The 26,258-nt window shown below is 38.0% G+C and overlaps 1 protein-coding gene across 4 annotated transcripts in view; it reads left to right on the plus strand.

The window, feature by feature from the left end:
• LOC119547261 (probable serine/threonine-protein kinase DDB_G0280133) overlaps nt 1–26,258 on the plus strand; it is a 68,325-nt gene that overhangs the window by 24,019 nt on the left and 18,048 nt on the right. The window contains exons 1-2 of one of the 4 annotated variants that reach the window (XM_037854042.1): nt 5,459–6,817; nt 21,388–21,426. The exons of 1 other annotated variant lie outside the window; for it this stretch is intronic. In XM_037854042.1, coding sequence (XP_037709970.1) covers nt 6,140–6,817; nt 21,388–21,426 — 717 coding nt within the window. In that variant the 5' untranslated portion in view covers nt 5,459–6,139. Of the gene's footprint in view, nt 1–5,458; nt 6,818–21,387; nt 21,427–26,258 lie in introns of those variants that run through there. 2 more of the 4 variants (XM_037854039.1, XM_037854043.1) reach the window with 2 other exon arrangements.

The following is a 26,258-nucleotide window of genomic DNA, read 5'->3' on the forward strand; positions in this document are numbered from 1 at the left end:
GGCGGAGGAACTGGCTGGCTGGCACTAAGAGTATTTGGTTGGAAGCCTTTCAATTGCCGCTGCTTTGGCACGTCTGCAGACCGATGATTATAGAAATATGTCGAGAATATTCTTGAAAATAAGCTTTGACTAAACTAACAAGGCGCACGTTGGCATCGTTAGGACCAGCCATTAACTGGAATTGGCTCAAATTGTTTATGGACAATACACACGTAAGCGCACAAAGGACTCGCAACACAAACGCATTGCAACGGGCCAGCAGATTATAATGTTTATGGCAGAAGGAGATAGTCGGATCCACAGCATTATTGGCTTCTGTTGGTGCAAAGGGGCAGTGAAATTCCGAAGATGGCATCTCCGGCTGGTGGAAGCTTGGGAAAACGCATTATTTCTGGTGTTTGATTTCAATGGAAGCGAGCTATTTAATGACTTAATACAAAATTGGATTTTGACTTCCCTCATAAAGCTGGCAGCTCAGTTGCATAAGCCTTCAAATTGATGTTGCCAAAGTCTATTATGAATATTTGACTGAGTTTATAGGAATTTATAATATTTAATTCCAAATTAAGGTACCTGGAGAACAATAATAATTTTCGCAAATACTAGAGGGATACTGGATCATTTTCTTCGCCAAGTTATTTAATGTCTATAAATAGTACTGTCTTTGCATTTAAAAAATAATTGCATTTTGAAATGAATTTCAGCCTTAACACACCTCAAATTCCAAAGAAAAAGCTAAAAATTCACAGCATTCTATAGGAAGCCTTTTTATGGCTGATGGAGTAATCCCAGCTTTTCCAAAAATCATTAAGGAGTTATCTCATTTCGCTTCATCAATGGCAATTGCTAACTTCTTATGTCAGAGCTATAAAAAAAGGAGGGGCATTACTTCGACTTCTTCCAGTTCTATTACCCGGTATACAACATAAAATGAACCCCTCACTGTTTTTCCAACAGCTTCCTTTCTCCTTCTCTGTTTTCCTAAAGATAGATGCATTTCTATTTCTGTGCTCCACACGCAACCTGCTCCCCAACGACTTGCTTTCCCCACCCCACCCACTGGAAAATCTCCTCGGCTACTTGCAGCTTCAACGCCTTTCAACACGCTGCAAATGCCGCTTTAATAGCCTCCCCCCTCTGGGATTTCCCCCTGTTTCATCGGTTTTCCCCTTAAACGCTTCCTGCTTCTTGGAGTATGCAAACTATGTCATTGGGTCTTCTGGTATTTTTTTGGGTATCGGGAAATCTTAAATTGCTGCTGCATTTTCAGCTCGGTTTTGCTTTTATTGTATTTTCTTGTTAGCTATTTACATTTTCCGCTGCTGCATTATCCATTGAAAATTCGATGCAGCTTCTTGGGAACTTGGCAACTCGTTAAAAATACCCACTTTTGAATCTACATCACCCCATCTCCATTTTATCTCCGCACACCTTTCACCTTTCTAACTCCTAGTCCTAGAATGGAAAAAGGGGCGTGGCAGCTCAACCGTGAGATTTATGCAAATTCTTCGTTGCGCTGGCAATCAATTGACTTTTTTGTTAATGCATGAATGATCTATGTGAGGCAATATCTACTAAATGTTGCATGTCATAGAAAATGTTCAATGACAAAGGAAAAAAAGGTCTTAAAAATATTATCTCCGAAAATATTTTAATATAAAATAAATAAATTGGTTGGTATTTAATGCCATAGTTCTTGAAAAATATCAAAAATATAAATATTCTAGAGATAATAAAATGTGTAATGCGAGATTCTTGGGCTTAACTTCATTTTACTGAAACTAGCTTAATATTTGTTTGTACTCTATCTTTTATGCTCAGCCACCCCTACACTGTTGAAACGCACTGTCCCCATATGTCAGGCACTGACCTTTGACTACACGGAACTTTTGGATGGCCTTCAAAACAAAAGCCAACGACAAACAGATGTCATTTGATGATGACAAATATTTGAATGCTGGCTGGATGTAGATGTCGCCCCTCCCTTTCTCTGTCTAGCAATCTGTCTCACTCTGTTGCTATCTCTGTCTTTGACCCCGGGGGGCAAACAGGAAATTGCGTTGCTCTTTAACTGGGGTTAGATACCCTTTTTTTTTGGTTTTGGTTTGGGTTTTTGGCCTTGGGCCCTGGCAGTTTTATCTTGAGTCAATTTGCTCTTCCCCTCGTCATTTTCAGGCTAAGCGGTTTAGGGCTATGAAAAGTTCCCCCCTCGGAAAAACGCTAGGAAAGTGTCATAGATCAGCATTGTTGGTCGGCAAACTATTTTCAATAATTACCAGGAAGTGGCTGTCAGATAGCTGGTATGAGTATACCATCCCATATGTATCCAGAGGAGTCCATCTCAATTAGGGGATGACTTTGTTCTCGATGTGGTTTCGATTTCAAATTGAGTTATCCCTCCTCCCTTATGGATTCCTTTTTCCCTATCAATTTCAAATTTGGTTTTTATGATTTCGGTGGCGTCCTATTTATCATGCCACTCCTCGTTTGCGATTCCATCTGCCTCATTTACATTTTGTATTGAATTCGATTTCATTTCTTTTGGCAGCTGCTGCCCCTGCAATTCCCCGCGAAATCCGAATGGCAACTTAGGCAAATTGAATGCGGTAAATGTGAATTGGAATAAAAAAGGGAGAAAAAAGTGTAGCAAAGTAAAACAAAAGCTAATGCCAAGGGCAATGTGGAAAAGCCATCCTTCGATGGAAAATGATTCTGCCAGCGATTTCATTTGGCCATAAATATAGCTCCCCGATCCATTACACAAAGGGAGCCGCAGCTAATGGAACCGACTCCCATTTTACCTGTGGGTTTTCCCTTTCTGCCGGCCTGTCTACGTGGATTCATTTTAATTAGCGGCTACAGAAAACATTAAATGAAAATGCAGTTGGCGCCTCATCGTGAGAAAAACGGCAACACGGCCGGAGCAAAAATAAAAGGCAAGGAACGTTTATGGAGAAAGTCGGACACAAGCATCGAAGCGGGAAATACTCTTAAAAATCATCTTTAAGAAAAATTAAAAACTTATTAAAATAAATAAATAGTTATAATAGTGGGTGCTGACAAATATTTTACATTGTTTTAAAACAATTATAATATTTATAATCCATAACTAATTTTTTAAGTTGTTAGGAATAAATGATTGTAAAAAATAAATTAAGAATGGTTAAGCTTACAAGAATATTTAATCAATTTTAATTATGCAGTAAGGTTTGAAATTTCTAGGCTTCCTAGAAATCCTTGTTTAGGGTACTAAAATGTAATAACGAGAAAAAAATTGTACCCTGCTTTCACCAACTCCCGGAGCACAACAAAATCACCACACGAGGTTCGCTGTGTAAAAGGGGATTGGGTGGGGCATCCTCGCCTGGGTGGGCTCCATGGTGTTTTTGTTGCTGCCGCTAGCACCACTGCTGTATGTGCAACATAATAATTTGTAAACATTTATCAATTATGCAGCAACAGCAGGAGCGGAGCAATAACACGGATGGTATTGCCATCATCCAGTCCCCCGATACGCTTCCCCTCGCCCACAAAGCTCTTCTAGCCGTGGCCAACTGGCCACATAAATTTCCACGCCGGCCGCCATCGCCACTCAGTGGGGTTCCCCCTTTCAGAGAAATTGCACTCGGCGAAAAACATTTCGGAAATTGGCTAAACAATAAGGAATAAAGATATTCAATAGAATCACTTCAAAAAGATATAAAAGTACATATTTTGCGACCTTAGGAAACTATACTTACTTGTAAGAAGCAGTTTCACAATTTTTTTATTCTTTTTATTGATGTTAGAATTGTTTTTAAATTGCAAATTAATAAAAGACATTATAGGGCTAGGTGACCGGCCATCGACTATGGTTTTTTATTATTTATAGATCTGTACAATTTAAAAAAAAACCGCTTAGGTACTATAAATATTTTTCTTTTCCATTAAAAACAATTCGCAGTTCTAGAAATGATTTTCAAATTAAAAAATGATTATAATAAATATGTTTAATTTCTAAAAAACTTAGATATTTAAAAAACTACTATGAGCTACAAAATATATCTTTATTTCGAGACACCTTATATGGAATATGCTGAAAAATCATTTTCCCCAGTGCAGATGAGCGGAAAGTTATCTGAAGAGGCAATAGTGGGCTGCGCATTCCAGGGGCGTTTTTCGGCTTCGGCTTTGGCGGTTTTCTGTCCTGGGCGTTGATTCGCCTGACCAAACATGCAATTAAGTGCAAGTGGGCAACACCTCTGCCACGACCCCATGGTCATCATCATGATATTCCAGGGGGGTGGGCAGTTGGACAGGTGGATTCTGGGGATTATAATGCGTGCCCGCAGCTCGCCAGCTGGAATGCCCTTGCGGAGACCATCAATCATCCAGCAGGCCCACTTGCTGACAACAACCACTGCGAAAAGTGCATCGCACAATGGGTGGGTCACCATCAACGTGACCGAGACCTAATCCCGGGCATCTGCCAAAGCGGCAGGTGCCAAAATCCCAGAGAGCCAAGGTGCCAAGTGCCCAGATCCAAGTCCCCAGGGTGTTCCAAGGACCCTAAGAAGAGCCATCACCCTGGGTGACAATGGCATGTCTGAGCTAATTCCTGTGAATTACGGTGCGTGCTAAGCACATGAAATATCTCAGGGAATTGAGGGAGTTTGTGTGTCCTTAAGAAAGCGTATTTTAACCAAATTTTCGCTGGGGATTCTTTGTACTTTAATTCAACATACAAAAGAAAAACGATATTTTGAAAAAAATAAATTTAAATCAAAAGACATTTCTTATTAACTTAATGGTATTGCATGGATCGTTTCATTATCCAGTTTTATTTCTTTTTTAGTTTTAGTACTTTAAATTTTTTTCAAATACAATATTCTGAATCTCGAACTTAATTTTTAATATAATAAAAATCCTATTCCAAGAAAAAAGTTCAAATACAAGAACATTTATATTTTCATAATTCCATTGCAGGTCTGGCACTTATAAATAATTGATTTAGTTTTTTTGTACTTCAAGTTGAGTTGATTGCACTTTATTGGTTGCACCTACTTAGCTGTGGATTTCACTATCCTAAGTACATCAAAGACTTCTCAAAGAAGCATTATTTCCCGCTGATCGAAAATGATAATCTCTTTCAAGAGAACTAGTTTGTTGCAATAAAATGAGTTGAACAAACAATCAAAAAGTGCAATTTTAATGCCCACTGTGCCAGCATGTTGCAGATGCAGATGCAGCAACCTGCAACATGTTGCCGCTGCACCCACATGTGCGCACCCGCAATGCTCTCTCTCTCTTTGGGGCTTCCAAGCTCTTTGTTTATGTTTCTGGCAGCCGGTCAGCTGTTTTCTGTTTACCATCCACAGAAATAAGGGGAAATGTTGCCAGTGTAACGGCCGGCGCAACAAATGTTGCGGGCATTTTCTCGTTTTTCGAAAATTTTCAGCATTCAACGGTCTATCACTCTGGTCGTCGGTTCGTTCGCTATCTCAAGTGTCGTTCGCGTGGCTGTGTGTATCTGTGTCTGTTGCGCACTTGTATCCGAGTAGTCGAGTATCCGAGCATCTGAGTATCTTTGTGGATGGTGAAATGGCCAACAGGCAAGCACGCGTGTTTTTGAATTTTCCCCCCGACAACACATCTTGAACTTGCTCCAAAAAACTAAATAAAAAAAATACTTGGCATTTGGCAATCAATTGTTTGTCTAGCCGATTTCCTCCGCGTCTGTGTGCCAGTATTAGTATTCTCTTGGCCTCCAGTTAAAGCCAAATGATTCACAAAGCGGCTTTTTTCATTCACAAATAATGCGTGACACACTTTTCGGTTAGCTTATGATTTATGCCACGCTTGTCACATTAACAACAAGCGCCAAATGTTTTAAACAAGCCACGAAAATCTCCGAGATTCTGTGGAAGTATTTCAACATTTTTCAAAAGAATCGGTCAAGCAAACACAAAAAAATTACAGAAAAATGTAAACAATTAATTTGGAAACCCGTAATTAATTAAAGCAGTCGCAATTAATTTAAAGAAAGAAAAAAACTGGTACTGGTTCAAAGTTTGTGAAGTGGAGTATAGAAAACAATTGGAAAAGGGAAAAAAGTGTGAGGCAATTAATTAAAAAACCCAGAGAAAAGTGCTGAGCGAAAATGCAGTTAAACACCCTGCAGCTTGCCTTGATTTTCCTAAACTTTCTGCGGCTGGAGGCCCAGGCTAATGTTCAGAACAACGGCTGGCAGAAGGTGTTGTCTGATGACTTCAGACGAGAACGTGATAAAAGTTCAGCCAGAACGCGCAAGAATCCGCAGGAGGAACTGCGGCTGAGACACGAGCAACATCATCTGCGGCAGCAGCAACATCAGATGGCGTGGGAGCAGCAATTGCAACTGCAACTGCAGCAACATCTGCAGCAGCAGCAGCAGGAGCAGGAGCAGCAACAACAGCAACCACAAAGCCGGCCAGTGCGTCATCATCAGCATAAATCTCAGCCAAGGGAACTGGCCAAGAAGCCCATTAGACAAGCACAAAGTTTTGCCGATGACAAGGCCAAGATTTTGGACTCCATGCGAAGACTCTTCTACAACGAATACGATAACGAAGATCTCGAGTTGCACACCATCCAAACCGATGAAGATGGGGTTACGAGAATGGGAATGGGAAGGGGCACCTTCTCCCCGCGGCAATGGCAGCAAATCGAAATTGCACATCGGCGGCTGAAGGAGCAACATCAATTGCAGTTGCTGGCGGAGCGACAACAGCAGCGACAACTGCTGACAACGACAACGACAACAACGAAACCCAATGACGCCAAATCTGAGGATAATGATGTGAGTAAATCCGAGGGGATTCTATTTAATGGGTTGGGCACAAAGCAGGAAGTTATTTGGGCACCGAAAGACGGATTCTGGGGAATCGTGGTGAGATTAGTATTTTTAAGATTCAGGAAACTTTTTGCGGTTTCAGTAACCAAAATCCCACTCTCAGTTCTTACACTCATATGTACGTTTTAAGTTGGCATCATATTAAACAGGATTTAATTCAATAGTTGACTTATTTATAAGAAATAAAAGCTAATTAATAGCAACAAGCATTCCTGTTAAGATAATATGCAAAGTCAACATTTGAGATCAATCAACTATACTACGTATACTTTAATTGGACAGTGGAAAACCATTGGTTTATTCATCTGATTGAATTTTCCATGCATGTATAACAACAATATTTGTATAATTTGATTACTGCTAAATGCAATAAATCGCTTTGCTGACAGCTCGAGACAGGTTGACATTATTCAACTTGTCCCAGACTTTTTTATGTTCGATTGTACATTTTTGTTAGTTTAGAACTTGCCAAGCAATTTGCACTTTTCATTTCAATTAGAGAACCTCGATTCGGATTCCTCACCCTCATTTCATTTCTTTTTTGTCTCAGTACCCGCAGAATTTGCCACTTGGCATACAAATTAATTTGTTTTAATTGTGACTGCTTGGCACGTTCCTTTCTGATCGCTTCGAGCCGATTAGGCGCTTTTTTGTGATTATTAATTGCTCTGGGTAATTGTTCAGATTCAATTGAGATTTATGCGATCGAATGTTGCGGCAATGCAAAGTGTTTATCAATTAAATGCGTATTAATTGCTAAATGCCCATGATCATCTGGGAATCATCTTCCCCGCATTCCTTTGAATTTCCCTGGAATACTTCACCAGTTAGAAATCGAGTAAAAACAATGACTGTCGAAAAGATCATTGAGTTGAAATTGTTCATTTGGTAATGGTTTCTATGAATCGGGGCGGTGAACTTGTGGGTATCTGTGATATTCTAGAAGATTCTAGAATATTTGTTATCTAACAAATATATTTTTAATTTTAAGAACCATAATTTCGATCAGAATAGCACATATCCATAATGCATATTTTAAGCATTACTAGCCAAAAGCGTATCACTATATCATTTATGTAAATAAATAAATAAAAACTGTGTGCAACATATTTGAAAATAAATCAGAAATCTGTAAATCTGGTTTACAGAATATTTTTCCCAATAAAGTACCATTTATGTGTACATAAATTTCACCCAAATAAATTTTCTAATCTGAACTGTAATTCATGACTAATCCATTATCTGCATGAACAACAAATGTATCAAATGCATTTCCATAATTTGGTATTTTCGTTTAGAAACAAAATTATGGACAAATTATTGTTGAATTATGGTTCGCTTAGGGCTAACATATTAAATTCCCTTTTACTGTATTTCCTCTGCTGATTTAATGATGTGCTAACTCACATTTAGGGCATAAACAATTATTGCATCTAATTATAAAAGCGAGTGTGGGATTTCTTTTATCATGGACTTCCCAATTTCTTTGCCCCTCCAGAGTGCTTAAATTTACTCTTCCCTACTTCACTCCCTCTTCAATGCATTTTCCCAATTTTCTTCAGTATTCCCACCCACTTTTATTTGGCGCCTTTGGCTTTAACATCCAGCAGTCAGTTTTATTTGCTTTTCAAATCGATTCCCAACACTTTCACTTCTCCAACATACTCCCCATTTCCCTGGCACTTTTCCGTATGCCCCTCGCTTTTCCTGTGTGGTTGCTGCAACTTTTGCAATCAGTCTATTAGCTCGAATTCGTTCTGCTTCACTGGCGGCACCCATCCCACCACCCACGGCCCTCCCCCCGGATTTTCCCTCCCACGGCCGGATTTTCCTCGGGAGCCACTTCAAACATTTTGGCGGGCGTAAACAAACGCAGCTGCAGCTTCTGTGGGGCAAATTGGAGGCACTGGCTCTTGCACATTCAATTAATTCAAAGCATTAAAACAATTAAACGTTTGTGGCTTTATTGACTTGGCCGCCCCCCTTTGCCACGCCCCTCTTTGGCAAATGGAGGCCCCGCCAACGCCCCCTTTTCCCGCACTTAGTGACCCAATTTTCACACAAATTAGTGCGGCTAATTTTTAATGATGATTTTCTTTTTCTGGCTCAGCCACTTTACTTGGCATTTTTCATAATTTCCACTACCATGGTAATATTTTATTTTTAGGAAATTTATTTTGTGGCCACCCCTCTTTAGAGCAACACTTTTTCGGGCCGACAAGTGCAATTGAAATAAACATGGAAAAGCAAGGAAAATCTGCTCTTTTTTTTTAGGAAAGCTAGAACATTTTCAGAGAGTGAGTGGTGTTGGAAATGAAAAAGGGAGTTTGAATCAGTTTTTTGGTTGGAGTAGATGGGATTTCATAGACTCCCTTGCGCCATGCGTTTTAACTCATTTGCACCTAATTGTCATGCAAGAGAGAGAAAAAAGCAATGAAATGAAAAAGAAGAAGGAATGGAAAATGGAAAGCGACCAAAAGAGTTCCACCCAATTTAAAAAATACTTTCTGTAACCTCTCTTCTCCGGCAGCAGTGGTTTCTATCTTGGAGATTCTATCCATTGTGCTTAAAACCAAAGAAAATCCAACCCCTAAAATCCCCTTCAACGTCCACCCAATTCTTTCAACACCAAATTTGTTGACTTAATCTGCATTTTGTTAGCACTGCACGCTTTTCACATTTTTATTCAGCTGGTCAGCGAAAAGCGTTGGAAACGAAATAAATGGAAATTTTGCATGGCTCCACTCCTGTATCAAGATTTTTTCCCCCGGGAAAAGATATGTAAGAGAAAGAGAGCGAAATGCAATGTCCAAAAGTATTTAAATGTAAAATATACTTGAGTTTTTTCAACAAATTGTGCAGATATGCTCAACTACATAAGGGGCCTTAAATAGATTTCCAGAAAGTCGTGGTATACGCATTAAAATATATTAGGTTGTGGTTACAGATTGTTAAAGAACAATATTTTAAATATGTAACCACATTTTTGGGAAACAGATATATACAATGATTTGTTTAAATATTTTTTTGTTAGTTGGGAAATGAATTTAAGAATTAAAAAATACTGTTAGCAATATGTAAAATATGTTGTTATATTTTTTATGTAAAGAATTAAATTCATTTTTTTAAAGTGGTATTTTGAAAAATTAAAATTTTCTACACACAGTTAGCCCCCATTTAAGAACGTATCTTCTATCATCTTTTAACTGAAAAAGTTGTAGTATCCCCAATCCCTTCTTTTTGAAAGAAGGCATTCTATTGTAGTCCTGCTAATTCTTTGTCACCTTAAATACAACAGAAAGAACCCCCTTCTTGTGGGGATTCATCCGTTTTATGCCTGCATTCTGCCTTTTGTTAAATAGTCGGCTTGTTTTTTGTGGCGCCTCATTTCGCACATTTTCCCTGTTTTTCCGCCTTTTCCCCACCATTGTATTGTGCCCAGCTGTCCAGCTTTTCAGCGACTAAACAAAGCGAAAAGCCCCCATCCCCTATATACGCATTTTCCCAGCTTTTTTTAGTTTTCCCACAGGTTTTCCTCTGCAGCTCCTTTAGCTTCCTCATTTATGCATTCCGTTTTTCAGTCCACAAAATATTTCTTCTTATTTCGTAGCCGCTTTTTTCTTAATTTTTTTTCCACAGTTCTTCACCCAATTTTTGTGTTAGCATTGTAAATTGCATTTGTTTTTCGGTCTCGTTCTTTTCTCCAGTTTTTGTAAGCTTTTTTTCTGTAGACAGAAGCCTGCATATTTTCCTATTTATTTCACTAGATGGAGGTTCTCTTTTTGCACTGAAAGTTTCTGCTGATATCTTAGAAATTATAAGTAGCTGTTGCCACCTGCTTAGTTAAGATTTAATTCACAGCTTAGTCATAAAACGGTGTGGTTTCAAAATTAATTTTAAGTATTAAAAAAATGTATATTGTAGCAGGGTTTTTATTTATTCTGTTACACATTTTCAGTGGTTTTAATACTTTTCTTTTTTCTTTCGGTTGTATATCATTATTTGCACTTTGTCATCACTGCCCGCTTCTTTTCGCCCCCACCCATTTTCCCTTTTGCCCTCTGGTGTCCCTTGTGTCGCTTTAAGCGCTTTTATTACCCGCAATTTGCGCATTTTCACTTTTAGTTTTAATTAACTAAAAATTTGTGCGACGACCACGCCCACCGTCCGCCCCCTGGTTTTCCCACAAAAATTGGCCCGCGGCCTTAAGAACACACCAAAGGCCCTCCGACTCCGCTTTTCTTTTTTGATTTTCCATTTTTCTTATTTCGTGCTTGGCATGAGCAGAATTAAATTTTTGTTTTTTTTTCGCTATTTTATTTGCTGTCCTCGTTTTTTATTTTTACCATTTCGCCCATTGCGCTCGCTTTGCATTTAATTTGTGTTTATGTTTTCCACACAATTTTCATGCCATATTCTGTTGGTTTATTTTCTGGCAGGCTTTTGTGTATTTTTTAGGTTTTGCTTACAATTTTAATTATTTGCCAGTTGAGAAGGGGAAGTCCTGTGCAGTTGAGTTGCTTGTTTTTATTGTGGAAGGGCTTCAAACGGTCTGGCCTAAAGGAGTCTGCCCCGCTCCACCCACTTTGCATTTCTCCATTCATTTTTCTTCATTTTATATCAACGTGCAGAGGCCAACGATGGCCAAAATGTTTGCACTGCTTTTGGTCAGAATGCAAAGGCTTTGGGGTTTAATATAAGCCGAAGTGCATCCTTGGATATTTGGATAGTACAAATTGAAATTTTAAAGTATAGTACACAGAACTCACAGAAAGTCTTGTACTATTAGCAGAGAAAATATCAAAAATAGTAATATTTATCGTCTTATTTATTTTGTTATCTAAATAAAAAATTCATATTTACACAAAACAAATTCATATTAAAAATGCATTTAGCGAGTGCTTGCTGTACCTCTCAGCTGCCTTATCACTTTCTGCTCTGGCTTGTACACATTGTATCTGTTGGCTTGTGGCTTTAATTAAACTGAACTTTCAGACACTTTGCCAAGACAACAACACCCAGGCGGAGTTATATATCACCCCGCCCCTGGCTTTTGTTCTGCAAACTAATTAAACATTGGAACTGCCACAACCCCATCGCAATACCCCCTTTAAGTTCTCACCACTATTAATTTATTTTAAATCGTTTTCCGTTGTTCTCGTTTTTTTTTTACACTGCTTTCTTCTACTCCAATTACTGGGTGTCCCGTCTTCTTTTTTGTTGGACTCTTGGTGATTGATGACTCCTCCGAATTGGAGGTAACTTCATTTTGATTGCCTTGTCGAATTTGAGCGGCACCACTGACACATCATTTGTTTGGAGCTGCTTTGTTTTGCCGGCAATATCAATACGAGCCCCGAAAAATTCCCTCAATGCGATTGGCTTTTCAATTTTCCCCCAAAGCATATAATACCCACTTTTCTTTACCCTCTTTTCCTGGATTGGGCCATTAATCAAGTTGGAGTCGCCTCAAACTGTTGTGTGGTCCCGACGTTTGCAACTCGCTTTTTAGGCCTTTCTTGGCTCTCTTTGGCAACAAACACACACAAATTTGTTATGGTCCCCGCACCAATTGATTTGTGTTTACACATCTAAAACATCATCAAAATGTTGTTCAACAGCAAAGGATGGGGTGGAAATAATTGTACAATTTTTTGTTTAAATACTGTCATTGTTCGACCTCAAAAGCGGTGACATCAGATAATGGTATTCAAAAATGAAGAAGATTAATTTGGGTGGCCTTTTGTGTAGAGTTTAGAAATCGAGAGAAATAAATTAAGAAATGGGTATTGTAAATTTTAACCACTAAGTATTTATAGCTTAAAAATATTATTCATAATTTATTGTTAAATCATTCTTTGTTTTTAAATATATAATTAAATATAATTTATATGTAGGTTTTAAATGTTATGGGATTTTATTTGCACTTTGATTAACATTTTTTCAATAAATCAATTGTGCAGTAAGAAAGTAAATTCAATTAATAAATCACATAAACATCTGTATTGCTTAATCCATTTAATAATTATCCCACTGCTGCCTTTATAAACTTGTCAATGCATATATCATTTTTAATTTAATAATGATAAATTAATGAATTGTTATTGATATTGATCGGTTCATGATTTTATCAGATTTTCGCCGTACTAAAAATAGTATTTGTTTGTACGTAAAGGAATATTGATATTGTATCTGTGATGAGTGTTATTTTTCTTTTGTTTATCCTAGCCTGTGATTTCCACCTTGAAACAAATACATTCCATTGGACGAGTTCAACGCCCCAAGATCCACTTCCCCCTCTTTTATTTCCCGATGCATTTACTTTCCAGCAGCAGTTGTTTCCAAGTGCAAGTGGCACTTTTTACTTGCAATAAACACTTGGGGTGAAAAAGCAATTTTACTTCCCCAGATTTTATAAACAAAGCTAAAGCGAGAAATCTAAACAAGTAATCGATGAAACCGAAACCAGAATCAAAGATTTTCCCCATCCACCAACAAAAAGGAGGAGCACAAAAAGGTCGGAGAAACCAAACTTCTCCCAGAAAATGTTAGAAAAATCTTTTGGCAAGTCAGTAAATATGCCTAGCTGGCGATTGCTCTTCGAACGTTCCAATTGAGTGCAAATGTCTCAATCGCCAAGCAAAAGTTAATGAAGCCCAACAATGCGCACGTTGAGCAACCAAATGAAGCCAATCGAGAATCGAGACATCATTCATCGCCCAGGGTTCTCCAATTCTTTTGCTTAAAGGGACAATTTCCAGGGAAAAATTCAAAGCAGTTCCTGGGTCAACCTTCATGTAAGTTGGATAAAAGCAGCGAGTTGGAAAGTATTATTATTAATGAGATTGGGCGAAAAAGTTTTCGATTATGGGACAAAAAATTGAAAGGGAATAGGACAAAGTTTGCAAAGAACTAAACAGAGGCTGAAATAGCACTCAAACATTTAAAATAATTTATCCTATTGGGGTTTATTTGTAAAGGATTTTATAGAGCTAAAATTTCAAAAAAAAAATAAACTTAATGTCTACAAAAAAATAAAAATATAATTGTTAAAAAAATAAAACTTGGTCAATTAGAAGGGATACTTTCCAAGGAAGACCATTTTTCGTATTATTTTAATATTGTTTTGTTCACTCTTTTTCTTAAACAAACTTACGATATGCATCCGCTTAAGATGTACCTCTTAGGCTTAGTTTTGATTTAATTAAATGTGATTAATATACAGTATTGTTTGGTACTCCGATAATTTCCAGGAATTCGTAGAGTTCACATACTGAGGTCAGTTTTCCCCGACCTCCTGCCCTGACTAAACCAAACTGTGCGGTGACAAGTTGCCCTTTTCTTAATGCCATTGGATTTGGTTATTAAATTTCTGGGAAAATTGAATTGACTACCGAAGAGCGACATGAACGAAAAATGAAAATCGAAGCCCTCGTCAAATCTTTCGACTGACATAAACTGATTGAATATGCGGGCGGTCGAAAGAGAAAGGGAGAGAGTGGGAGACAATGTTTGAGTTGCCAATGGCGATTCACAGATTGCATCCGAGAGATATACAGATACTGGGATGGTCGGATGAATGGGAATGGGGAGCGAGGGCCCCTACAGAGGCAATTGCCAAGTGCACACGCATCGAGTCATTCAGCCAGGCATTCCAACAGTCAGTCGTTCCATCAGACGGTCAATCCGGCTGTCGGGCGTTTAGTCAACCGCACAATGTTGCCTTCTAACGAATCAACTAAGAAAGATACTATCTGCAAGATACTTTCGTATGCAGTGCAGCTAACTGAATTTATGTCTGGTGCAAAAAGCGAAACAGACCCAGATAGTGATGATGATGATGATCCAGAAGATGACTAACTGACAGCCCGTTGATGGGTGGCCTGCTCTGAACCCTCCACCACATGTTGACTTCTTGTCTTGTATCTGTCAGATAAACTTGTTATTTTTGCCTTATACATTTTTCTTTACTTTTGCTCTTGGCGCCTAGGTCGTGTTTTTAATTCTCAGCTTAATTAAATCATCTAGAGAAGCCGCCCCTCGACCCCCCTAATAAATTATCATCCACCCCGCAGCAAATTGTGGGTCATATTTTGGCCAAATTTATGACAGCTTCGTTTCTGACTTTTGCTAAGTAGAACCAACCATAAATTCCAAACAGACTTCAGAGTGCCACTAGCAGGTTGAGTTCAAGTCTGAGTTTTCAACTCGAATTGCCAAAGTGGCTGAGTGGATTTCGTTGAGGGGGTTAAGTAACCCATAAATGTCAGGGAAATCTCGTAAAGTTTGGAATGTATGGGGTGCAAATTCAATGGATTAGAAGCATGAGAAATATACAAACAAAAGAAGTAGATAAAGTAATAAATAATATTTTAGAAACGGAGTTTTCTTCAAAATTGTTTAGTTGATTTTCCTGATCTTAATCTGACTAAAGAATAAACTTTAACCATTAAAACCTATTTTGTTTACCCATAAATCTATAATAATTTACTTACCAATAACTTTCTCTCTAAAAGGCCAGCCCATTTTATTAATCCTCTTCTATCAATTATTTTTCCAACCAAAAATCGGTTTACAGCTCTATCAAATTTCATATCTTTAGAGATCTTTGACCCATTTTCCCACTCCATTATAAGCTCCATAAAAACAGCATTTTATCCACAACTATTACTTATCTAATAAACGGTCATAAAAACCCTCACTTTCATGCTTAGCCACAGAAGTCAAACGATCCCATAAAAAAATGTCAAGTAATAGAAAATGTCAACTAGTGTTGTGACCCAAAGTGAAAATTGTTTTTATTATCGCTAGTAAAATTGGAATATAATTTTTCCTGGCCATTAAAGGCATATAAAAAGCTGGCCAAGATTAGAGGTTTCTGTCTTTTGAATGCCAATGGTCAGCGTGCGTGTTTCATGTGATGGTCGACCACAAATTGCTTAATTGGGCTCGAATAAGGGGGAAATTCGAGGGGGAATGGAAATGGGAATGGGAGTGGCTACGAGTGGCCAGCGTGAGCCATCAAATGCTGACAGCTTTTAAGTGTGTCACACACAGTGTCTTCAAACAAATTATAGACGGCGCTCGTACCTCTCCTCCCTTTTTTCAGCTCTGGCAAAGAGTTTTCCCGCTTTTCCCCATTGCGTGTCTGTAATGGATGTCCCCACCGCCTCTGTCCCCCTTTCTAGAATTCCCTTTCTGTTTTCAAGGCGCCACTTGTTTCACACTCAAAAAAAAAGGAAATCATATAATTTACCTATTAATTTAAACAACTTTACAATTTCATTTAGAGAAGCCAAACTCCTTAAGGGCAGACTTTACATGTTTCTTGAATGTGGTTGTTCACAAAAGTGTTTTAATTCTTTTTAAAATTACTATAATTCAATCATATTTTGGGTTTTTAATATTATTAAACTTAATTTTAAAATTACTTAACTTTGCTTTAAATTATGAATATTTAGTTTTTGTTGTTAAGTAATTTTAGACAAAATCATTAAAGAAAATTAAAAGAATTTATGCCTTCGAAAATTACTATATTGATTTTTATAATACTTTTAATTACATTCAATGCTTTATATAAATATTAATTTTCGGTCTAATAATAATAAGCCTTTTAAAAACATTTCTCTAAGTGCACAAATGCATTTGACATGAGCCAACTGCAGGTCTCAAGCCCTGTAATTGATCAAAGGAGTGGAATGGAGCGAACGAGAGTTCAGAGTTCGTGCTTCGGTTTATGGTGATGAGATGAGTGTCGATATGTAAAGGTCAGCAGCTCCCATGAATATGAATTCCAGGGTCTAAGTAGCTGTGGGACATGAACATCTTTCGAGTGGAGTATCATTGACTTTTGATATGATAATAATAGGGTAGGGAATGAAAAAGAACAAGATCGGGGCTTATAGCGTGCAACTGTCATTAATGTGATCTTTTTGGAGAAGGTAAGGGAATATGATTAAAGAGAGGAGCTCTGTAATTCTTCCAAAGTAAAATAAAGATATATTTGTTTTATCACCATGTATAAATTTTTTAAATTTAACTTTATAAACCAAGTGAAGGCCATTAAAAATCCCAACAACTTGAACAGATCTTTAAGACCACTGCCTGTGAGTGTTATATATTCGTTACACTGGGAGATTTTACGACATTGAAGGGGATTTCCTCTTGAAGACTTTACAAGGGGAATGAAAATAAACAAAAAACAGAAATACAAGTGCCACATGCAGCACTTGTCATAAATCCAAGTTGAACACAAGTATTTTCAATCAATAGGAGGGGAAACGAAAATTAAATCAAACAGTGAGTGGGCACTGGACAAGTTACTCACTCGTCCGATAAATTTTAAAATAGATCACATCCAAACCGAAAGTGGGCATTGCTAATTAGTCATTTTCCGTTTGACCTTTCATTTTTGAAGGGAATTGAAGCCAGATATATTGTCAGCCACTGGAAATATTCCATAAATTATGCGGTGGTTGTCAAAGCAAAACAAAGATTTTGGGCTTTCTCCTGGTTTAAAAGCGGCATTGTTTGTTAATTACAATTTAAATTGATTCGATTAGTGAGACACACAAATTGAGGAAGGAAAAATGCTTTTTCAATTTAGTCAGGGGAAAGACTGTCAAAGGAAATCAATTAAAATTCATTTGAATTCGATAATTATGTCTTAGTAAAATTGAGATACCAATTGTAATTAAATTGCACATAACGACAGCTCTGCTCTCAATTCTATGATACTTATAATTACGACTTTCTTTTGACAAATGTGTACACTACTTTTTATAAAACTTTCAGACTATCTACAATTTCCCACTCACCCTCAACTCGACTTCAACACCTATTGCAATTTTTACCTCATTTCTGCTCGACTTCATTGGGACTTCAACATTGATTTAGTTGGATTTCCGCCCGGCTGCCATCCTGATACACTTTTCCTTTTCACAAGTTCGAGTATCTCGAGTGCATCAACAATTCCCAACATGATTCCTGTTTGTTGTACAGTTGTGCACACACCGACTAAGTCAAGTTCGCAAAAAATCGAATAATGGATAAAAAATGCTGGGCAGAGGAAAAAACTTGTTCAAGCTCTGCCATTGACAAGCGGAGAGTGCAACGCGCAATGACAACGAGAACATAAAAGTACTTCGTCGAACCGTTGAACTTTCGCCACGCCCACCGCCCACCGCCCCCACTCGATTGCCTACCGAAGTGAAAAAGGCGGCCTTCATTGATGGCTAAAACAGAGCGAGAAAGAGACGGGGGCACTTTGAGTAAGAACCGGCGAAAGAGACGGACAAACGGTGCCCAGAAAGAGACGGAGTGCACAGGCCAACTGCTATTAAAGTGATCTACGAGCTTGTTGAAGTTGCCAATATTGAGAGCGTAAATAAAGATTTCTGGCCAGCACAACATAAATTAAAGGCAGACAGTGCGTTGCAAAATATCTCAACAGCCGACAGGCCAGTTGCAGTTGCAGCAATCTATAATTTGTACTCACATTTAAAGATTGTTTTTAAAGCTTTTCTTAGCACAGTACTCAGGAAGTAGGCCCAGCTTTTAAAAAGGCTTTTAAAGTTTTTACATTATATAAAAAGTTTGTAAAAAATGTTAACGCTGTTTTTGCTATAAAAATATTTCACATAATTATCCATGAGTGTAATAAATCTTCAATGCGCAATACCTTTTTTTAATTTTTAAAGATTATTTCTTAAAAATATTGTTCCTATTGAAAATATTTCCATTCCAATTTCCAAACTATATTTCTATTGAACCAAAATTAGTTAGTCACTTAGGAATTAATTTAAATCACACTGATCTATGATGACTTTTTGAAAATTGCTCCTATCACTTTCATCCGATGGAACAGACAAACACCCGTAATTAGCTGAGAGCTAAGAGCGCTCATTTGCATCTATTTTCCCCACGAAATACACTTCCCTAGCTCTTATCAAAATCGATTATAAAATTGTCACGCTTCTGACGCCGCACAAAAATAATAAAGGAAAAAGCAAAAGCGCTTTCAAAAATGATGCCATAAATTCACAAAATTATGACATGAAAAATAAAAGGCACACCAAACAAAAAACAACGAAGGAAAAAAGTCATTATCAATTACGCCACTTAATTATTTTTATTGGAGCATAAAATGCTCCATTTCTCGGCAGGCGACATGCACACAGAGTGGCGTTTTCTCCCCATCTCGCCCTCTCTTTCTCTCCGATTCTCCCTGGTCTCCTCTCCCTCTCCCTCTTCTCCCCAATTCTCTGCTTTTGTCGCACATGTGTCAATGAAGTGCTAATTGTCGCGTGCCCACGTCTCCCTGGGAGAAAGAGTGGGTTGGGGCATTTCTCTGTCTGGGATTTGAATCCTGTTCTGGTTTCTCTAGAGAAAAATGGGGGGGGGGGGGGGGGGTCGAAGTAGGGTGCCTGTAATAGCTCTGACACTTTTGCATAATTCGTTTGGTGTGAAGGGAATAATTGAATGTGATTTCGGGGCTTGGCACCCGGTTAAAAAAAACTGGAGGCGTTTCCAGGCACGCACTTTCTAAACGAATTTGGAATATTTTATATAGGCATTATTCAACAGCAGTTGACACCAATGACTCCTAAATTGTAGGAGTTATTTGCTAAATAAACAAAGACCGGGAAAACACCATGGAGTCATTCAATTCAAAATGATTAAGACAAAGTGTTGGAAAACCCAGCTTAAAGTGCCATAAAATTTAAGAAGCAATTGACACAAATTGGTTTTGCATAATATTCAAGTGTCGGGTTATAACATTTTATTTGTCTTTGAACCATACAAAATCATATTATTCACCGTAAAATATTTATTTGTTTTTGTTAATTTTAATGACAAAAGGCTACATAACTCTGCAGTTATATCTCAACAAAAATAAATAAAGTTGAACAAAATCTGCGGTGCAATTAGCCAACTTAACTATTATTGTTCATTTGATGGTTGCCCAATTGTCTAGGATTTTTTTCGCCAGCTGCTTCGCGATTGTTCGAGCAATTAAAAATCATTTAGCGGGAAAAAACGAGCGAAAATTGGAGCGACATGTGTTGGTGGCTTTTATAGCGTATTAATTGACTTTTTGTCGATTGAAAACTATTTCAATTGTGCACTGTGGTAATCTTTTCCTTCCACTAATTAAATTAAGGCAAGGCTGCGGACCACCCACGATCGATTTTTTAGTGTTTGCCAAAAGGAGATTAAATGCTTGTCGGCAAAATTGCTTGCGTGAAAGTTGCACCGCAGCTACATGCAACATGCAACTCAAAAATATATACATTTGGCCTGATGGCCATGGGAAGGCTTTTGCCAATTTAATATTATACATTACATTGACTTTAGCGGCCTGAGCGGGAGGACTTTTCACTTGTCATAAGACTGGAATCCATAAATTACAGCTGACACAACAACGATACTCTTGGTGGTAAGGATCAAAGATCAAGTTTATTTATGATGGATAATGTAACCAAACTTTTTGAACTAAAATATTTAAGGTTTAAATACAATTTAGTTGTTAGTGGTTATGTTAAAGTAAGTGTAAAGTGAATGAAACAAGAGTAAAGTCGATATTTCTTATTGAAGTGTAATTTATTTTACGATGCTTCCAGCAACATGGTTGCTGCCCATCGGCTTGATTTTGTTAGATGGTTTGCTTTGGCTGGTAGTTCGTCCGATGATTGATGGCTCGTTATCCATTGGGGGCCGACACTTGAATACTAAACACCCAAGTGACTCAACAAGTTGCAGGTTGCAGAAACAACGCACACGCACAAGTAGAAAGAGACAGCCTAGCCGAAGGAGAAAGAGACGGCTTGCAAGGCACACCCACTGGATTTGATGTTTGGTTTCTGCAATGTTTGCATACGAGCTGATTATGATTATAGGCGGATTTGTAAGGAATAAAACCATCAGTGGCAGACAATACTTCCAAGTTATGTAAAAATCAGTATCCTCAAGTTGAAGAGTTGAGTTGTCATGGAAATAAATGATATGAGAATTCCTTTTACAATATATGCGGAGTTTAATTTACCGAACAACAATTTTTACGACTGTAGTTCAGAAATTCGGATCCTCATAAGATCTGCTTTTAACCATTTTATTTGCTACTCACAACCGATTCCCCATAGTTTAGAGAGCTCATATTCTCTGTAATTTGGCTAATCTCAGTTAGAGTTCTCCAAGTATTCTTCGCACTCACACCATCTGCTACCAATTTGAACTTCATGTTAAACACTCCCCGTATCTGTTCGAGCAACACTGTTTTGTCTGCGGGCTTAACTACTGGCAGTAACTATTTTTATACCCTCCTATAAAAATGAGCGGAAACTTTGGCCTGCCCCCGAATGGCTGAATGGCTGCCTCACATTAGCAAGTGGCAGAAATGCTACAGAACTCCGACTTAGACAATCGCAACTTTGTTTCGATCCGCCCACGGGCGAAAACTTCTGAGCCCAACTCGAGTGCAACTGCAATAATTTTTCTCCTACCTCTTTTCGTTGCAGGTAAGTGCTGCAAAGACATTAGAAGACAACGATGGCCATGTAAGTACCGCCACCAACATAAAACCCACCCACATGTCGGTGCTCTCGGTAAAGAGTTGTGGTCAAAATAATAGCGGATGCAATTGCCGGTTTTAAAATAGAAAACATTATGATTAAAGCAAACAAACATACGGGATATCTCCTAACGTTGTTCTTATGTGTGGTTTTAATTTATGATTTTTAAATTAATTAAAAAATAATTTTACTATTAAGTTACGTTACTGATTGAATGCTTTAATATTGTGTGAAATATACCGAAATTCGTTAAAATATAATTTGATATGCGAAAAGTGTTTCGGAACTGCTATTAGCCTGTTCCGTTTTATACCAGTACTTAGTCTCTGTCTGTCGATCTGTCTATATGTGTCATGTAAAATATAGACACGCAAATTGAACCGAAACCACACTGCAGCCACTCCTGACAATTGCCGGCACTTCCGTTGCATTGAACTTGCCATATACGCCCCCATCATCGTGATCGCGGCGATCGTCTGTTTAAACAGAGTCGTAAATGCATCTGTTGAGCCCGGGTGGATGACCTGCAAACGATTCCGATTCCGAACTATTACAATAGGCGTCTTGCTTAACGATCGTGACCAATTTGTTGGTCAACCATCAACAGCAGCGATCAACAACAAGATCCCAGTTCCCAATCCCCGATCCCGATCCCCGATCCCCAATCTCCGATTCCCGATCCCCATCTCCGGCTGCATCTGCAATCGTTTCGCAAATATTTACACTCTGAATAGAGAACGGATCTCTATTTGTTCTCCGGTGCCCACTCGAAACCCCCGGCTGTCATCGAGAGTATCGCACCCACCAGAGACCTGTCCATCAATTCGATGTGCGCCATGCCGATGCAAAGTCTGTGCACTGAATATTCAATTAAAAAGTGGCGTCGACGGCCGCCGACTGCCATGCAAAGTAATCGGGAAATGGGGGTAAAATCTATGATGAAAATGTGGATGCCCTAGGTTAATTTAATAGAAGTATTGCATTTTTTTAAAATATTAAAGAGGCAGTACTTAAAAACACCCGAGACTCGGTTTGAACATGACACCAAACTATTAAAGGAAATTATTAGAATGGGAAGTAAGAAAAAAGTATTTTAAATCTTTTAACAAACGTTAAAAATACTTTTAAACGTCAATATTGTTCGAGTTTTTTACTCTAACCTTTGTAAATTATATTCTTAAGCTCCAACAAATACAGATAAATTTAAAGATCATTTAATTCTATTAAAAAATGAAGTTCTTTCAAATGATTCCAATTTGCTTGTAATATATTCTATCCTCTCTGAACAATACCAAGCAAATATGAAAATAGGAGATATCATTAAGATTTTTAAAAATTCAGCTCTTATTAAACAATGATAATAACCCTCCGACAATTATAAAATTATCAGACATTGTACATATATGAAGAGGAATGCTTATTTTGATTTTTTTAAAATGAGGATCTTAATAAAGTATGTTTAATGTATGGTAAAAACACTCCTTAAATTTGTTCCGAAACATACTCCATACCACTTCCGCTCTTTATCACCGAACCAAAGCCAATGAAAAACTCACGTTCAACCCACTTCCATGTAGGGTATATATCCCCGACCGATTCGATTCATTTCCATATATAGCTATTGGCGCTGGAAAACAAAACGTGACTTGTCTGGCTCCCGTCTGCCGACAGTCTTACAGTCTGAATCATTTGCCGCGAACTTAGTTTAATTGAAACGTTGGCTCGCGAACTTGACGCTGATTTGACTGGCGAATGTCTTTGGGCCCGGGCCCTGGCCTCCATGACCATATCCTACGATTACTTACATTACTTACCCTGTGACCCACATCTATTTGGAGGAAATAGTTGGAAAATGTATGTAGGGAAAAGGGAAACGGACCAGCCCCTGCCATGTTGTGCGGAAATTTATGACTTTCATTTGTGTTTTTCTCGCACAAATCACGAATGCGCCACAACGACACCCGCAGCAAATAAAATAAATTGAAATGTGGGTCAATGTGTGTGTTGTTGTGGCTTATTTTTCCTAAAGGGAGCGACCCAAATGACCCGTCAACAAACCACACTGAACCTAAATACGCATAGATAGCAGTAAATGCCATTTATTTGTCCCGCAAAAAAGCCAAAGTACATCGAAACAATCGGATTTTATTGGTTCTATGTAAATATGTATGAACGACAATAAATGCGCTACAAAAAAAATATTTAAATATCAGCGAAAATATTCCAAACAAACATTTAAATGTCCACCGAACATCCAAACATCCGAGCATCAAATTCAATTTGCGATCCGCAAAAACCTCGTAACGGCTTTCAATTGTTTGGATTTGCTTCTATAAATTTTATGCATTCGCCTGCCATTTTAATTTAATGCAAACATTTGTGCAACAAAGATTAATTATTAAATGCTTTTGGATGTGTGCAGATTTTATTGCTGCCAGCATGGAATTTTAATTGCTTTATTTTATTTTCCTGCCTGCTTTTTCCAATTTAGCTGAGGTGAACAGTTGTTAAAGACTATAATTATAAATATGGGAGAATTTAAGCGGTTCTATGTTTTGTTAATTTAATAGTTAAATATGATTTTAGAATAATTTCTTTGATTTTTTAGATATTTTAAGCTGCTTATTAGATTTTATAATGAATTTTACTAAAGTTATTTTAAGTTTCTACATGTTATCCCTTCTATAATTTCCTCACTCTTTAATGTATTTTTAACATATAACTATAGGATACAGCCGCAATTAAATTGGATGTATCATCATCTCTCTACTAATTAGATTTGTGTACACACATCTACCTGCTCTGTGTTCCGCCCCCTACATTGAAGCTCCCCACCCCATTCCGCAACCACAGTTCATTAGCCCCCATTAGAATGGGAAAAGCGGCAACTACAAGGGGAAAAGTGAGAATGGAAACCCATCGGGGGAAGGGGAATTCGAGTTGCATTCACTGAGGAGCAGATAATTGTAAAACTGCTGGCAAACATATCTGAATGGAAGGAAGAAAGGGTAACAGCATCACCAGAGTGGAAAACTCAAAGAAAATTCCGTGGGGCAAACCCCAGACTGAGTTCAAAGTGCTGGCGCTGGGAAAAAAAGATAGGAAAACAGACATTGCACTTGTTCACGGGGTTTAACGCACGATAAACCGGGGATATATTACCCACTCGAGAAAACATCCCACTGATAAGCTGCAGAAGAAGCTTGGTCTTCAGAAACTGTTGACAATAATTAGGGGGGAAAAACAGGAGAAAGAGAGATGACAGTTTGTCAAATAATATTCCTTTATCAGCCATCAATTGAAAGTTTTCCGCTGCTAATGACATTACTTAACCAAAATTTATCAAAATCCCCAAAGAAGATCCCGAGAAAGTCAAGAGGGAAACAATAAATTTAAAGTATGAGCTTAAAACCAAGCCAATGAACCCTAAATACAAAACCAAAGTCAATTGATTTTGACTTCAGCCTACCCCGCCCATTCGGAATTCCCAAAGTGCCCGCAAAATTCTTGGGAAACTTTCAAAATGTTAATGCTCCCTCAGTCGTGAATTTTAAGCCCTTCAACATCGGCAGCATCATCATTTATTCAAGCCAAAGGCCTGTCAGGGCCCGATAAAATGATGAAAAAGTAAGAAATTAAATAAGACACGACCAAAATCAATAAATTGCAACGTCTCAAAGGCAAACTGATAACTTCGATAAACTGGCATTAAATATGCATACCAAACACTTAAGAGTTGAGAGTGTCGAAATGTGAGTGATTTTATAGCATTTATTTTGGGGGAATAAATGTAATGAGTTCAAAACTGGCGAAATGGAAAAGAGTGTATCAAAAATAAGTAAGAAATTCTAAAAATACGTCAGATGTTAAAAATTGAAGAGGGTTTGCGGGTGCAATTCTTCATTCGAGGATATAACTTTCCTGGAATTACCCAAAATGAAATATGATTTAATGAACAAACATAGAAGAAGCACTTTGCTTGAACTTTCAACAGTTATGAAACTTATGAACACTGTTAATTAATGCGAATAATTGTTAATTTTGGGGTTTATTTTAATAATAACATTTTATACTGAAGTGAGATACATTCCACTCCATGTCATATTCGAATATTGTCTCTGAAAGAAAAAAAATCTGTAAGAACTATTTTTTATTGTATAAACCATTTGCATCCCTCACTAACTTTAGACCCTTCACAAGGGTTTCTACTTAATTTCATTCAGAGTATTCCATTCATGCTGATTTCCCTGCTGTAAATACAAACAACTCATTGAAATTATTTCTTGAGAACGATTGCGTTGCATTCTCTGCTCCTCAGCTTGGTCCTCGGAAACTTATTCAAGATTTTATTTTTTATTTTTCTCGGATGACCATCAACTGAACGAATTTATTTATTTTCAATCAGTTCAGCAGATTCTGCAGTTGTGCAGTCGTCTTCTTATATTTTTCCCGCTCCTTTTCAATCCGACATATCGATGCTGAGCAACTTTGTCGCCTCGTTTTGCCACTTTTTAAAGGGGGTTCAAAAGGGGGCAGGGGCGTCGGCAGGGGGTTGTCAGAGGGGGAAGGGGGTTCGGTAAGGTTGTTTGGCGGGGAGCGCGTGCCGCTTGGAATATTTATGAGCTGCGTCCATCGTCTTTGGCCATCAACTGACGGAAATCAATGTTGACCCACTTGGGGTCCAGGAAAAAAAGACGGACTTGGAAATGGGATCGGGAAACTGAAGAAGCCAAACCATCATCCCAACATCCCCTCCTTCGACGAGTGAAAGTCAAGTGAAGAAATTAATTTCCCAGAAAGTCATTAATATTAAGTTT

This window comes from Drosophila subpulchrella, chromosome 2L, assembly GCF_014743375.2.
Source record: "Drosophila subpulchrella strain 33 F10 #4 breed RU33 chromosome 2L, RU_Dsub_v1.1 Primary Assembly, whole genome shotgun sequence".
In the NCBI taxonomy this organism is placed as follows: domain Eukaryota; kingdom Metazoa; phylum Arthropoda; class Insecta; order Diptera; family Drosophilidae; genus Drosophila; species Drosophila subpulchrella.